This window comes from Dermochelys coriacea, chromosome 8 (assembly GCF_009764565.3).
Source record: "Dermochelys coriacea isolate rDerCor1 chromosome 8, rDerCor1.pri.v4, whole genome shotgun sequence".
NCBI classification, from domain to species: Eukaryota; Metazoa; Chordata; order Testudines; family Dermochelyidae; genus Dermochelys; species Dermochelys coriacea.
In genome coordinates, this window is record NC_050075.1 from 44,626,975 (window position 1) to 44,642,378 (window position 15,404).

General features: G+C 51.6%; 1 protein-coding gene across 1 annotated transcript in view; it reads left to right on the plus strand.

The window, feature by feature from the left end:
* Nucleotides 1–12,996, plus strand: part of HMGCS2 (3-hydroxy-3-methylglutaryl-CoA synthase 2) — a 30,956-nt gene extending 17,960 nt beyond the window's left edge. The window contains exons 5-10 of the mRNA XM_043490688.1: nt 859–1,027; nt 6,406–6,576; nt 8,655–8,761; nt 9,597–9,722; nt 10,870–10,993; nt 12,295–12,996. Coding sequence (XP_043346623.1) covers nt 859–1,027; nt 6,406–6,576; nt 8,655–8,761; nt 9,597–9,722; nt 10,870–10,976 — 680 coding nt within the window. The 3' untranslated portion in view covers nt 10,977–10,993; nt 12,295–12,996. The remainder of the gene's footprint in view (nt 1–858; nt 1,028–6,405; nt 6,577–8,654; nt 8,762–9,596; nt 9,723–10,869; nt 10,994–12,294) is intronic.
* Nucleotides 12,997–15,404: the final 2,408 nt, after the last annotated feature.

The window sequence follows — 15,404 nt, forward strand, 5'->3', positions numbered from 1 at the left end:
CATGTTGTGGGGCCTGTGGATTTCTGGGTATGAGGACAAAGGGGTCAGAGACTGGAGGGGCCAAGAGTGGTGAGAACGCAGTGGTGGGGATAGGAAGTGGAGACACCAGAAGTCCATGAACCCGTAATTTGTTGGTCTCTGACCAGGCTGGTAGACAAAGTGGTGGGAGAGCCATTGGAAAGAGGCTAGTTAATGCGAGGCCAGGGGCCAGGCCTGGCTGGGTGATCAGACAGACAGCATATGTTGAAGTGGTGGGTGCTGTTTCCTCCATCTGAGGAGAGTTTAAAACCTCATGTTTCCCTGCTGCGACCCATCCAGGGCTCTGTGCCCCGGGGAGGACACTGGTAGCAGCATGCCAGAGCCATGAGGGCGTTCCCCATCGGAGAGAAGCGCGAGCGCCTGGCTGCATGGGCTTGTGCTGAATAGCCACTGTAACCAACCCACTGGCCCAGAACAGAACAGGCCCCGCGGCTGAGCCCAGGCCGAGGTAGCCGCGTCTGCAGCACTCATAGTTCGCTGGATCGAGAGAGCCCTTCCAGGTCCAGGGGCCAGTCCCTTTTCAAGGTAGCTCCTGCAGCAGGAAGGGTGAGGCTCTGTGCCAGAGAGTTGTGAGGAACTCTCCTGCCCTAGTTTAGTATGAGGGTGAATACATCTCCCCCTATTGTCCCCATTTCTGGCATCCATGGGGTTGTCGGTGTCTCCTTATGCAGCATGGGAAGGCTGTGGGTCTCTTCCCCTTCTGTGGGACAGGTCTATGGGTCTTTGCCTTCAGTGCCTGCTGCAAGTGCTGCGGCTCTCTGTGCAGAGTGGGGTTGATGGGTCTCTAATGGGTGGCTTCTGTCTCCTGTTCTGCTGCAGTGGGGGTGGACAAACCTTTTACCCTGGAAGACTTCCAGTTCATGATCTTCCACACGCCCTTCTGCAAACTGGTGCAGAAGTCTGTGGGGCGAATGATGCTCAACGACTTCCTAGCAGCTCCTAACCCTGACACGCAGAGCGGCCTCTACAAAGGGCTGCAGGCCTTCAGGTGGGTGAGCGCTACAGAGCAGGAGTGGCCTCTATCAGGGGTGTGGGAGTCACTGGGCTGCCGACATCCATGGAGGGGCAATTCCGGTAGTGGGGGGCTGCAGAAAATTGGAGCAGGGTCCACACATCTGTTGCACATCCCCCATAGAGACTGTGCAGGGACAGATTCTTTTTCAATGTCTGTTGATAATGATACCCAGCTTTTAGTTAGCACTTGTCATCTGCAGAGCTGTACAAAGCAGTTCAGCAGCATTCTCCCAATTTTACAGATGGTGAAACTGAGGCTCCGAGAGGGGAAGTGACTTAACCTGCAGGCCAGTAGCAGGGCCAGGAATAGAACCTGGTCCCCTGAGTTCCAGTCTCATGCTCCATATACTAGGCCATGTTAGGAGCATCTTGGTGGGAACTATTTTTTCCTTGGGGTGCTGCGGACAGTCAGTGGGAGGTTATTGCAAGAGGATGTTTGGGGTGAGTGTGTGATTTCCTTAGTGAGGGCGGCAGGTGATGGGGAGGTGAAGGGTGCCCTGGCAGGGTGGTGGACATCAGGTACGTGTTACTTCTCTGGCAGGGGCTGATGCATTATGGCAGGCAGCATTTCGGTGTGAGGGTCTGCGGGCATTCGGCTCTGTAAGCTGGGGAGGCTGGCACATGGAGGGTGGGGCCGGGGCAAGGCTCGCATGGGAGCTGTAGGCATTCAGAGGGGTGTGAGCCCTCTAGCAGGGGCTGTGGATGTTGGGACGAGAAGGGTTCCTACCTCAGGGGATGCCTGCGGTCAGGTGGGACGTGGCTCTCTATTTGCTGTGTTGAGGTTTGGGGGAGCGCTGAGTGCATGTGACCACAGAGCCAGAGTCAGTGGACAGGAATGTAGGAGCAGCACCAAGAGATCCCCAGTCATGGACCAGGACCCCACTGTGCTAGGTGCCACACAGACATGGAACAAAGAGCTGCTCCAAAGAGTTTCCCGTCTAAGTATGAGACAAAGGACGAGGTGGATACAGTCAGGGGAGCAGAAGGAAACAGTGAGACAGTGCTGGTCAGTGTGGCGGGCCGGGGTCTCAACACACCGACTGTCTAGCTACGTCAGGTGTTTTGCAGGCATCGTGGCAAATTGGCTATCCTGGCTGGATCGGGATCGGGGCCAATGATTCTTTGGGAGGTGCTTTTCTCTTGAGAGATGAGGATTGTTATCGAAGAGCTACAGATTGTTGTTTGCTGAGGAGGCATTGGTAGCAACTCAGAAATGAAGCCCGAGCGGAGCTGTGCACTGAAAGCAGGGATTTAACCTCTTTGTTATGTATGAAAATACAGCAGCTCCTCCCATCCCTGGAGCAGCTGCTCTCTGAGAGCAGAATGAACTTTCAGAGAATTTACAAGGCAATCTATTAGCTTAGGAATCGCATTTTTTAAAGGAAGTATTTTTAATTTTACACCAGCCTTTTTTTTGCTCCAATAATCTCAGTAACAGAATAACACTGACTCTTCAAACTTCCTGTGGAGTTAAAACGCCCTGGAATCTTGTGCACAGGCTCCAGCTTATAGACTTTAAGGCCAGGAGGGACCATGGTGATCATTTAGTCTGACCTCCTGCACGTGGCAGGCCACAGAACCTCACCTACCCACTCTTGTAACAGATCCCTAACCTCTGGCTGAGTTACTGAAGTCCTCAAATCATGGTTTAAAAACTTCAGGTTACAGGGAATCCACCATTTACACTAGTTTAAACCTGCAAGAAACCCATGCCCCATGCTGCAGAGGAAGGTAAATAATTAGATTCATGATAATTTTCCCCCCATCATTCTTCATAACTGAAGGTTTCTCCTTCCGCAGAGGCTGAAGGTAGGGTGACCAGATAGCACATGTGAAAAATCAGGACCAGGGGCGGGAAATAGGAAAGTATATAAGACAAAGCCCCAAATATCGGAACTGTCCCTATAAAATTGGGATATCTGGCCACCCTAGCTGAAGGTTAGAGGTCTACTAGAGAAGTCCATGAACTACCATTTTTCAAAATGGCTGCTATCTCCTATTGTCCTCAGTAGGATTGAAGTGCCTCCACCTCTGCACATCTTGGGGGAGTGCCCTCTTCCCTGAGTGCTGCTGTAGTTTCAGTCCTATTGAGAACAATGGGAGATGGGAGCCATTTTGAAACGGGGCAAATTCTTTGTGACAATCTTTCAGTTATGAAAAATAGGGGCAAAACATGGCCATCAGTCTAAATAGCTTTTCAAAAACTGCCCATTGCATCAGCTCTACTCAATAGAAAGGTCAGATTTTGGGGGCGGGAACTAGGGCGTTTGTGTGTTTGTGCAGCTGAGATCATCCCAATCCCACATAAGGGATGCCAAAAATGCGGAGGGAAAACAACAACAAGGCTTTTAAAGAGACAAGGTGGGGGAGGTAATATCTTTTGGAAGCTGGTCCAATAAAAGATACGACTTCAATCACCTTGTCTCTCTGATATCCCGGGACTGACACAGCTACAAGGACACTATATGCCTTTTAAAATCAGTTTGATCTTATCTGAGTCAATAAACATGAAAAAGCTTCAGTCATATTTGTGTGATCTCACAGTTAAGGGCAATTGCACCTGTATTCCCCTTCCATGGTCCAGCCAGGGCACTCACTCTCAGGCTTCTTGCTCCCCAGCCATCACCTCTCTGGGGCAGAGACACGTGTTTCTCTTCCTCCTGTCTTTTCTGGCTGCACCATTCCCTGCCTACACTATGAATCCCGCAGCAAGCCAGGCGGCCTAAACACACCTGCTTTGTTTTTCTCCTCAGAGGCTCTGAACAGTGTTATTGTTCACAGCTGAGTTACCACCTAGCTCTTTCTAAGCAAGCACATTTATTCTTAAGATAAAAGTGTTACAGAGAAAACATTGCAAACAATAAAGGAGCTCAAGCTAATAAGCTGACCAGAGATCACCCCCTGTCTCTAGCAAGGGCTCTAGCAGGCAAACAGTCATTCAAGCCCCTCCAAGTGGCTTTTCTAAGGTTATAAGTCCATAACCACCTTGGCTGAGAGCAAGCCCACCAGTGAATCTGTGAGTCCCTCTTTTATCCAGTTGGGACCTCTCATCTTGTCCTCCTATAACAAGTGAGCTGCAGACAATAGGTTACTCCTGAAGGCACAGTTAAGAGACGGGACAGAGATGAGAAGTTGTCTCCCCCCACAAGTATTTCCAGGGAAACCTACTCAACTAAAAGTTCAGCCTTGTCTGGTCCTGTCAAGTTTCCTTCCCCACTCTGAACTCTAGGGTACAGATGTGGGGACCTGCATGAAAGACCCCCTAAGCTTATTCTTACCAGCTTAGGTTAAAAACTTCCCCAAGGTAAAAATTTTGCCTTGTCCTTGAACCCTATGCTACAACCACCAAGTGTTTTAAACAAAGAACAGTGAAAGAGCCCACTTGGAGACGTCTTCCCCCAAAATATCCCCACAAGCCCTACACCCCCTTTCCTGGGGAAGGCTTGATAAGAATCCTCACCAGTTTGTACAGGAGAACACAGACCCAAACCCTTGGATCTTAAGAACAATGAAAAATTAACCAGGTTCTTAAAAGAAGAATTTTAATTAAAGAAAAGGTAAAAGAATCACCTCTGTAAAATCAGGATGGTAAATACCTTATAGGGTAATCAGATTCAAAACATAGAGAATCCCTCTAGGCAAAACCTTAAGTTACAAAAAGACACAAAAACAGGAATATACATTCCATCCAGCACAGCTTATTTTACCAGCCATTAAACAAAAGGAAATTAACACATTTCTAGCTAGGTTTCAGAGTAGCAGCCGTGTTAGTCTGTATTCGCAAACATTTCTAGCTAGATTACTTACTAACTTAACAGGAGTTGTAAGGCTGCATTCCTGATCTGTTCCTGGCAAAAGCATCACACAGACAGATCCTTTGTTCCCCCACCCCCTCCAGACTTGAAAGTATCTTGTCCCCTCATTGGTCATTTTGGGTCAGGTGCCAGTGAGGTTACCTTATCTTCTTAACCCTTTACAGGTGAAAGGGTTTTGCCTCTGGCCAGGAGGGATTTTATAGCACTATATACAGAAAGGTGGTTATCCTTCCATTTATATTTATGACAGACCCATTGTTTCAAAGAGTCCCTTGAAGATCAGAACACTGTCAGGGTTTGCATAAGTCCTGGTTCCCTACTAGAGACATTCCAGACAATCCCCCAGGAATACATGAACATTTTCATTTTTAATACAGTGAACTCCTAAAATGCTTCACCCTGATTCAGTCAAGCTTGGTGAGGATATGTAGGTAATTGCCACATCTGTCACCTATGGTTCTTGTGTTGTCAACATGGGGCAGAGTTAAGGTTTTTGCTGATGCAGAGAGATTTAGTTCCGCTGTTTAAAAAAAAAAAAAAAAAACCAAACACATTCAAGTACAGCCTGTGTCCAAGAGTTCACTGTCTGGGGAGAGGCCAAGACGGGGCAAAGTTCAGGCTGTTTGGGTGCCTAGCTGCATTTCCAGACGGTAACGTGTTTGGATTTGTTTGACTTTACCCTACCTTCTGAATTTCCTGGGTTTGGGAGAACGCCACCATCCCAATTGCATTTCACCCCAAGTAACAGGTCTGCACTCCCAACCTTGATGGAATTGTTTGCTGTCTGGGAGCTGTATTACTGCTTCAGCAGGTGAGATTTCCCACGGAGGCCATGACCATCTGGGGCACAAAGGTGTCCCTAAAGGGTCCGGGGGCTTTTGCACCAGATCAGATTTCCATGGGGGGATGGTAGCTGTTTGGTGAATGACAGTTCTGTGTCTGGGGTATTGAGGTTTCCCTAATGCCAGCTGCAGGCGTCTCCTCAGATAACGCAGAGCGCTCCTTGCTGCTCTGCATCCCTACTGAGTGACTATCATGAGGCTGAACACAGCAGGTCCATGTCTGCACTGGCAGCAAAGGCATGATGAGTGTCATGTCACCCAGCTCGATTGTTAAAAATGGAAACACAAAGCAGGTGTGGGAGCAGCAGCTGTTCGAGGGGCTCAAGACTTTCTAGCCAGGCTCCGGGGAGTGTGAGATTTCCCTAGCTGGAGCCATGGCCCATCAGGCAGGTTAGATTCTCTTCTGGGGGCAGTGACTGTCCAGGAAGGGGAGCGATTCCCCAGTAGGGACTATGCAAATTCAAGCAGGGTGCAATGTGAGTAGACAGGGCTGCAGGACTTCAGGCTGGCAGCACTTCCCTAGCCGATATTTGCAGAGCTGCCAGCCATCGACCCTTGCTGTTATCCATACAGTCCGCTGTGGGGAGACGGATAGCCAGAGGGGATTCTTGCTGGGCAGCTGGTGCGTTTTCCCAGTGCAGTTGGTCCCCTTGGCTGGTGAACCCACGAGTGAACCTCCTCCTCCCTCTTCCCAGGGGCGTGAAGCTGGAAGACACCTACTCCGACAAGGATGTGGAGAAGGCCTTTCAGAAAGCTAGCTTGGAAATGTTCAGCCAGAAAACCAAGCCCTCACTGCTCCTCTCTTCTCGCAACGGCAACATGTACACCCCGTCCATGTATGGCTGCCTTGCCTCCCTCCTCGCACAGTGAGTGCCAGCTCCAAGCATCCCTTTCCGCCGAGCCCTGCCCCACCCCGGCGTCCCCAGGCCTTGGGACTCCCACAGCCCGGCAGAGAACAAATCAGGGGCTTGGGCACAAAGCCGACTTTCAGTTGGGGTCTGAGCCTGCAGCCTTTGTGCTGAGCAGCAGTTACTCCTCGTCTAAAGGGCCTTTCTCAGCTACTGAGCCACAATGCGGGGAAGTCTGAAAGAAGAACTGTGATTTTTCCAGGTCTCTGCCTGAGGTTACATTTTTTTAAAAACGAGCAAAAATGACTCAGCCACTTGAGTACCAAAGCTCTGTGTGTGTGTGTGTATGTGTGTGTGTGTGTGTGTGTGTGTGTGTGTGTATGTATGTTGGAGTGGTTGGGCATAGGTGTGCACACAAGCAAGAGTATGTGTGCACATGTGGATGTGTGTGTGTGTGTGTGCGTGGGCAATATGTGGTGTGTGTGCATGCGTGCATGTGTGTGTGGGCGTGTGTATGTGCATACATGTATGCAAGCCGGCAGGCGTGCGAGCATGTGCGTGTTTGAGAGCAGTGGGGTGTGTGTGCTCAATCGTTCATGTGTGTGCATGTGAGTGGGCAGATGCTTGTGTGCATGCATGTGTGCGTGAGTGGGTATGTGTGTACACATAAGCAGGTGTGTGTGTGGGGGGGTTGCCATTATAAAATATTTGTTCTTGAAACCTTCTCCTGACTTGCAGTTACTCCCCAGCAGGAGGGCTCGGCCCAAGAAGGGGGCACACTGCAGGGTTGCACAGTGACCTTTTCTCTGCCATAACCTATCTGTGGGTTTTTCCCTTTCAGTGCTTCACTTTGCAACTTTAAAAGTCTTTTTATTTCATTCCTTGCATACAGTTGCCTGGAACTGCATGCCCAGCTCTGTGCACCTGTCAGGGGAGGGAGACCACCCCCCAAAGACCCCCTCCTTGGGTGGGCTTCATGGAGCTAGATGGGTGGCTCCATCTGCTTGCTCCCTGCCCCCTCAGAGAGCAGAGACTTTCTCTCCCAGCAGCGAGGGCAGCCACACGAGTTTCAATTAAATCCAAGTTATCGGTGCCGTTTAACCAGACCCAGTGTGTGTTGGAGGCAGAGGTGGAAGAAAAGACTCAGCCTCTCTGAGGGTGGGGTAGACCCTGCTCCTGCAGGTGGGCAGTCATGCACTCCAAAGATGATGGTGCTAACTGTGCTTTGCAGAGCCTGCCTGCACCTGGCCCTTAGCACACACTCTCCCCCACAGCTCCTAGTTCTGCCCGAGACACAGCAGTGTCCCCTGGTCTCCTTGCTCTCAGTAGTGACTGCAATGCACACTAATGCTCCCCGAAATGCTGCTCATCTAGCCTCTGGTTTTTATATCACGCCCATCACCAGGGTATCTTGGCTCCTCATGTGTGCTCTTCCAGCTGCTGTCTTGCGGCATGTCTGAAGTTGATCCTTCTAGGCCCCACTTCAGGGAGCCTGCTGGTATGGAAAGCCTGGAGACAGTTTCTCCCCGCAGGTTTCAGAGTAGCAGCCGTGTTAGTCTGTATTCGCAAAAAGAAAAGGAGTACTTGTGGCACCTTAGAGACTAACAAATTTATTAGAGCATAAGCTTTCGCAGTAACTGCAGATCTGGTTTCCTGGTGGCTCAGATGCAGGTGATGCTCCTTTACCTCACTAGTCATCAGCAAATCAGCCCACAGCGGTGCCCACTTGCAACTCAAAACCTGCTTCTGCTCCTCACCTGGATCTCACAGTCCTTAACGCCAGTGACAGGAGCAGGAGGCAAAACTCCCCTGCCCTTCTCTGCCCACTTCCTGGGGTTACTTGCAGGGTGATCTTTTCTATTTTATGGAGGTACAGCCTAGGTTCAGCCTGGGGGCCATTTCTGGTTGCCCCCCACTGATTTAAAATCAAATCTCTGATTTCCAGCGTGTCCCAGGTCAGAGTAGCTCACCTACAGCCCGCACACTGCCCCCTGGGACGTCAGCTTGCCAGGCCGTGTGGATAGCTCCCAGGATTTGAGGCGTCTGCCCTTTAGCACGGATGTTTCCCACTGACAGCTTGGTTTGAATTGCCACAGATACTCTGCTCAGCAGCTGGCTGGCTCCAGGATCGGGGCCTTCTCCTATGGCTCAGGATTGGCTGCAAGCTTGTTTTCCATGTGCGTCTCGCAGGATGCTGCCCCGGGTGAGTCCCTTCCTATTTGCTCCCCTCACTTGTCATCGGACGCCTTAGGTGGCAGTGATGGCTGTGGAGGGTCATCCTGCCTGCTCTGGCCTGGGGATGAGGCTTCGGTGCCCAGCCCAGCCCAGCCCAGCCCAGCCCTAATCCTGGGGAGCTCCTGAGTCCCCAGCTCAGGCATGGTTGTAAATATCCTGAGTGCAGGAGCAGATAGTGCAGGGTGGGGGGCGGAGAGTGGGCCTGGACGACCCCCGTGTTGAACGGGTTTGGGGGGGGTCACCTTCCAGTTGGCGGCAGTAAAGGGGGACCCTGGAACTGCCACAGCAAACCTGATCCAGAATCCAGCCAGTCTTGACTGTGATAGCGGCCAGCACCCACTGCTGCAGAGGCAGGTGCACAAACCCGGGGGGCAGTTAAGGGGTTGCTTGTCCATGGTGTGGGCAGGCCTCTCAGCAGCTGGCTAAGACTGGAATGTGACCTGACTCACAGCGTGACTTCAGAAAGCCCTTGGGAGGGACACTGTCCCAGCTGGGCTCCCACCCTCATCCCGAGCTGGATGCTGGGATTGGAGCTCTGGCCACCACACAGTGTGGTGAGGTGAGATTCATTAGGGATTCTTTGTCGGCTTCTGAATGGTTTTGCCCACCTGAAGGAGACAGAATGTGTACAGGGCCTGTGGGGACAGCCTTGGTCTGCAGGGGGAATTACCTGGACACCGATCCCCTGCAGGGGATCTGCGACCTTCGGGGCAGTGTTCATTGGTTATGGATCCCTTGGGTACTCTCAGCTTCCCTAGCCCTGACTTGCTCGCTCTCTCACCAGGAGACTCTCTCTTTGCCAGGTTCCCCCCTGGATAAGCTGGTCTCCAGCCTCTCTGACCTGCAGACTCGCCTGGATGCCCGGAAGCAGGTCCCCCCAGAGGAGTTTGCAGAGATCATGAAGCAGAGAGAGGAAAGCCATCACCTGGGTGAGGAAGCACAGTCAGAGGGCCCAGCTGCAGCCAGCACTCTGGAGCTGACACCTCAGTGGGGCTGGACTTCCTAATGTTGGGCCTTTAAATCCTCAGGAAGGGGCCTGATTTTCAGTCAAGCTGAGCACCTCCAGCTCCTCTCAAAGTGTGGGTGGAAGTGGAGGAGGGTGCAGGTTCGGGCCTTCAACCCCTGCCCATGACGACTATTACTGGGAAGCCCTTGCTGCTGCTTGGGGGGTGAATCCGAGTGGAGTCTGTGTGATGGCCATCCAGGAAACATCACTGCATATCAGTGAGCTGGGGCAGCTGCAAGTCACTGGCAGACAATACACATGGAACCGCACATGGTCCGCTCTAGGGACATGCCTGAAAACCCTTGGGGTAACAGAAAAAGGGCAGGTGTCTCTTCACCCATCCTGGCCTCAGATTCAGTGTCCCAGGCATGCTGGAGAAATTCCTACTGACATCCTAATCCTGCAATAGACACTGGGCCCCTTGCTAAACCACCGTGAACAGCTAGACACACACATCCCTTCGTTAATTACCTGGCAATGCTCCCTTACCACTGGCCTTCCTTCTTCTTTTGATTCTGTACAAACTAAGTCCAGAGAAACAAGGTCTCTTCTGCCCTAGGTACCCTTCTTCCCTGCTGGGGAAGCATGGGACCCCCCTCTCTCCTGCAGCCTCTGAGTGGAGGTGCAGGCCAAGGCTCTGGAGGATCATTTGAGGCCCTCACCTGCCAGGAGCCTCACTGCACTCAGATGTGGTGCGTCCATCATCTAGTGTCTGTGCTGGAGAGCTGGCTGGCTGGAGCCAGTCTGGCCAGAGAGCCTTCCAGCTCCCCAGTAGTGTATTTGCAGGCAGTGGGGGCCAGTAGCTGGAGCCCAGGCCTGGAAGTCAGGAGACCTGGCAGCTGTTCCCAGTTGTAGCTTTCATATCATCTCATCCCTGCCAGGGCTGCCCAGCCAGGATTGCGCTGGGAGCCTGCAGGGAGATCCAGACCTCAGGGTCATACCTCCAGCAGTTGCCCCTGTCCCCATGGCAATGCTGCCAGGTTGCTTACAGCCCCAGCACCAGGGGATCCTGCCCCACAGCTGCAGCACCCTGGAGCAGCCACGCTTCAATCTCGTTCCTCTCTCCGCAGTGAGCCACACTCCCCAGGGCTCTAAGGACTACCTGTTCCCTGGCACCTGGTACCTGGAGCGAGTTGATGACAAACACCGCCGGCAGTATGCCAGGAGGCCACTCTAGGGGGGACAGGCTGCCAGGTGGGTCTGAATTCTCCTTGGGGGCTTGGTGATTGCAAGACAAGCAAAGGCAGATGGGGAGATGGGTGAGTGGGGTGGAGGAACAAGGGATCAAGGCAGTACTTGGAGGAACTTCCTTTCCGAGTCCATTTCTCCTGGGGCATGGGAAGAACAGGGACTCTAGCGATTTCCACAAAGCAAGGATGGTTCCAGCGGAAACAGGGAAGGTCTGGGACTATCCAGCAGCTGGGTGCTCATCAGAACATTAGGAATGGCCAGACCCCTGGACCAGCTAGCTCAATCTCCTGTCTTGGACAGTGGCCAGAGCCAGTTGCTTCAGAGGAAGGTGTAAGAACCTCACAACAGGCAGAGGTAATGTAATCTCCCCACCATACTGGGTCTTATCCTGGTCTCCAGCATTTGGAGATTGGCTTATGCTCTGAGGCAGGAGGTTTGGTGTCCCATCCCAAATGTTTGTCATTGCTGATGATATGTCTGGATACCCCTGATAGCCAGATAAAGGTCTAGTCCTTTAGAGAAAGGGGCCAGAACTACCACTCCCATAAGGCAATGTGCCACGACATGTAAATACAGCTTTATGTTTTATTGAACTGCTGCAGAATTAAACATTTTGGGTCAGTTCAAAACTGAAATATTCTGATTTGGTTCGAAGCAACCTGAAATGAAATATTTTGCTTAGATTATCACAAGGGAAAACTGAAAAGTTTCCAGAACTGTATTTTCCATTGGAAAATCATGCAGCCAAATTTCCAACCAGCTCTAGGAGGATAGTAGGACTCAGTGCCAGGACTTAACAGAACTGCTCAGAGGGAGAGGCTTAGCAGCTAGGTGGGGCTGACAGACCCTGCGGGAGGGGCTTAGCAGTTGGGTGGGGCTGACGGATCCTGGGGGTGGGGCTTAGCTGGCACTCTGGTCCCTCTACTCGCACATGCTGCATGCCTGTTTGCACTTGCAGCTGGGGGGCGATTCCCAGCTGGAAGAGACATACCTGCGCTAGCTCTCCTGGAGCAAGTGTGCTACAAACAGACTGTAGCTGTGCACTGTGAGCTGAGGGAGGGGCTAACGCCTTCCCCAGAGGGGGGAGCAAACTGTCAAGTGTCCAGAACGGGGGCCAGCTCCTGTCTGTTGAAGTGGCTGTGGTGGGGCGGGTTCTGAAGGAGGAAAAAGCATCCCTCCCAGGCTGCAGTTATTGGGCTGGTGACCCAGGTGGGGAGCTGGGGTCTGTACCAAGGCTGTGAGCTACCATCAGGGGTGTGAGAGAGAGAGCAAATTAATCCACTCTTATTGCTCTGTCCCTGTAGACCTGCCCAGCCTTGTCAGAGCAGATCCCAAGGCAATGGCCAAATCACCAATACAGAGCCCACAGGCTCCCACCGCACCAACTGCAAATACCCTGGCTCCATTATCGCAAACGGAAAGACTGGTTGCTTTTCCCAGGGACTGCATACCCAGCTGAATGCAGCCCTGCGTGCCTGGCTGAAAGCTTCACACCATTCGGCCATGTCAGTGTCTGGTTTAGGATGTTCTCTGATGCCAGGCGCTCATTCTGTCCCTCCCGTTTGGCACCCCTTTGCTGGAGGAGTACATTTCTGCAGTGGCAGGGTGATAACCTGGGTATGTGCGGCTCGCCCCCCCCTCCCCCCGTCCTTTGGCCAGCTCCAATAGACTCAATGGGAGCAAACCACAGGGTGCTATTGAAAAGAAAGAAATTCCATAAGCCTTCAGAGCAATGCTGGTCTAGGTTGAACAGAGCCAGAGCCTGTCCACAGGTTTTGTTTGAAATTCTCCTCTAGGATGGTTTAAAATTCAATAGATTTTTTGTCCTCTTCCTTTCTTCAGAGCTTTCCCGTAGTGGCCCTTAACTCCTCCATCCAGAGGTGGTGCTAGCTGTCCTTTGGCCTATGAAGAATGGCTCAGACGATGTCACTTTGCATAGTGCTGTACTACTTTGTATTCCATATGCTTTTATATTGTATACAGAAATAAAGCCATTATGAATAGCGGAGGCAAACACAGCGACATCACACTGAAGGGAAACCTATAGGCCACAGTTAAATGAGAGGCCCTCATCTGTGTGGAGGGTGTGACAGCGTTACTGCCACCAGGTGGTGCAATGATCTGGTCATGCTGATAAGGCTGTTCTTCAGACAGTGCTGTGGAGTCTCAGGTTGTGTGAGTGAGCCTCTAAAGGGGAGGCAACATGCTGGACCAGTGGGCTGCACAGCTCTTTGCTAGACAGTAGGATACTGGAAATCAGAACTCCTGACTTCTATTCCTGGCTCTGGAAGGGGAGGGGGGCCTAGTGGTTAGAGATGGGGGCGCCTAAGTGCTGTGTTTAACTATTCTTTGCATACATATGGTGTCCATTCATTACTGCATCCTCCAGCATTTTGTGATGCTGGCTATGCAGGAGTCAGTCTTATTGTAGAGCTCATAGTCCAGCACATAGATTTGGCACATTCATTCTGAGAGGCAGTATGGCTAAGTGAAGGATTCTGGGATCTGCCATATTTGAGATCTGGATTTCCCAGGCTTGCAAAATGGGTATGGAGAAGAATGTTCCTGCCCTGCCACTTCAGCAAGCACTAGGAGATCTTGCTCTGTAATAAGGGCTAGGCTGTGCAGTGCAGACAACTAATTCCAGTCACTGGAAGAGCTGTGATTAGCACTCAGTCTTCTCCAGGCTTGCAACCTTGCCCCCTTTCCCTTAGCCAAAGAATACTTTGATGTGGAAAAATAATTCTGCACTTGTCTGTGCAACGGCTTGGTAATGATGCAAGATGCTTCGTGGGGCTTGGGAGCCAGCTCGGTACACTTAGAATGCCCAGGAGACTAAGAGCAAGTGTCGAGCAAGTTCTACTGAGCATGTGCAAATGGTAAATTTCTGCAGCCTCTAACTTGATCACAGCTGTTCATGAGGATACAAAGCAGCACCTCTGAGTGCATGACTAGCCCCTGGCCAAATTGTCACGCTCCTGCGCCAAGGATGGTGATGCTCAAATGGGTTTAAAACTTATACATATATTAAGAGGAAATGAGAAGATTTTTAAACCTAATTATGAAAGGATGATCTAATTTTTTCTCAAAAAGTAACCAGTGGCAGTGACCAGTGACCTCCAAACTTCAGCCTGAGGGGTTAATTTGATGACATTATAAACAAATGAAAACAAGAGGTATAATGGAAAGTGTTACACAGCTTAATCTCTAGGGCAAGGGTGGGCATTCTTTTTGGCCCAAGGGCCAGATCGGGCAATACAAATTGTATGGTGGGCCATGAATACTCACAAAATTGGGGTTGGGGTGCAGGAGGGGATGCAGGCTCTGGGGTGGGTTTGTGGTGCAGGAGGGTGATTTGGGCTGGGATTGAGGATATTGGAGAGTGGGAAGAGGATCAGGACTGGGGCAGGGGGTCGGGGCGTGGGGAGAGGCTGAGGGGTGCAGGCTCTAAGCAGTGCTTACGTCAAGTGGCTCCTGGAGCAGTCCCTTCTCTGGCTCCTACACAGAGGCGCGCCAGGTGGTTCTGCACACTGCCGCTGCAGCTCCCATTGGAGCATGTAGGAGCTGGAGTGGGGCCGTGGCTTCCGAGAGCAGCATCTTGTGGCCCCTGACCCAGCGTCTTGGCCGGAGCAGGGCCGAGCCGAGTGGTCCAGCCCCCAGACACAGTGGGGCTGAGCCATGTGGTGCGGCCCCCTGACCCGGCCCCCCGACCCAGCACCCCAGCCAGAGCGGAGCTGAGCTGCATGGTGTGGCTCGCAGGCTATATCTGGCCCTCAGGCCGTAGTTTGCCCACCCTTGTTCTAGGATTTGTGCAGGCTTGCTCCTCCATGCAGTCTAACACACAAAAAGGTATACCTCTGCAGAACGCTTCCCCTTTTTAGGGATGGGAGAGGCAGAAATACTGTCAGGCCTTCTCTATGGAGCGAGAAAACGAGGGCTCAGCCCCTCTTGCAGGTCACCTTATGCATGTGTTCTGCAGTATATGCACTCGCTAGGTTTACTAATGGTCCGAACTCTCATTTTACAGTAGAATATGCTAAAGTCCAGCAAAGCATGGACTTGACAGGGAAGAGCTGTGTGACAAATTTGCTATGGAAAGGACCAGTTGTTTTTGCACCATCTCTCTTTTGGGGAGAGAGAGGAGGTGCCAAGGCCCTCTCAGCATGTTAAAAATGGGCAAAACTTTTTTTCAACTCCCCCCTTCTTAACTTGAATATGGCTGGAGAGATGTAGGTTAGTCTCCTACAATCAAGCGTGGCCATGAGATCAAGCCTAGAATATTTCAGCCCCAAAACATGAGCATTGCAAAAAGCACAAGGACATGCAAATAGGATTCTAATAGAAACAGTTTCTGTAACCTTAACTCTGGCACTTGCGCCAGCTCAGCCTGTAATATAAACAAGCACTTCTAGCC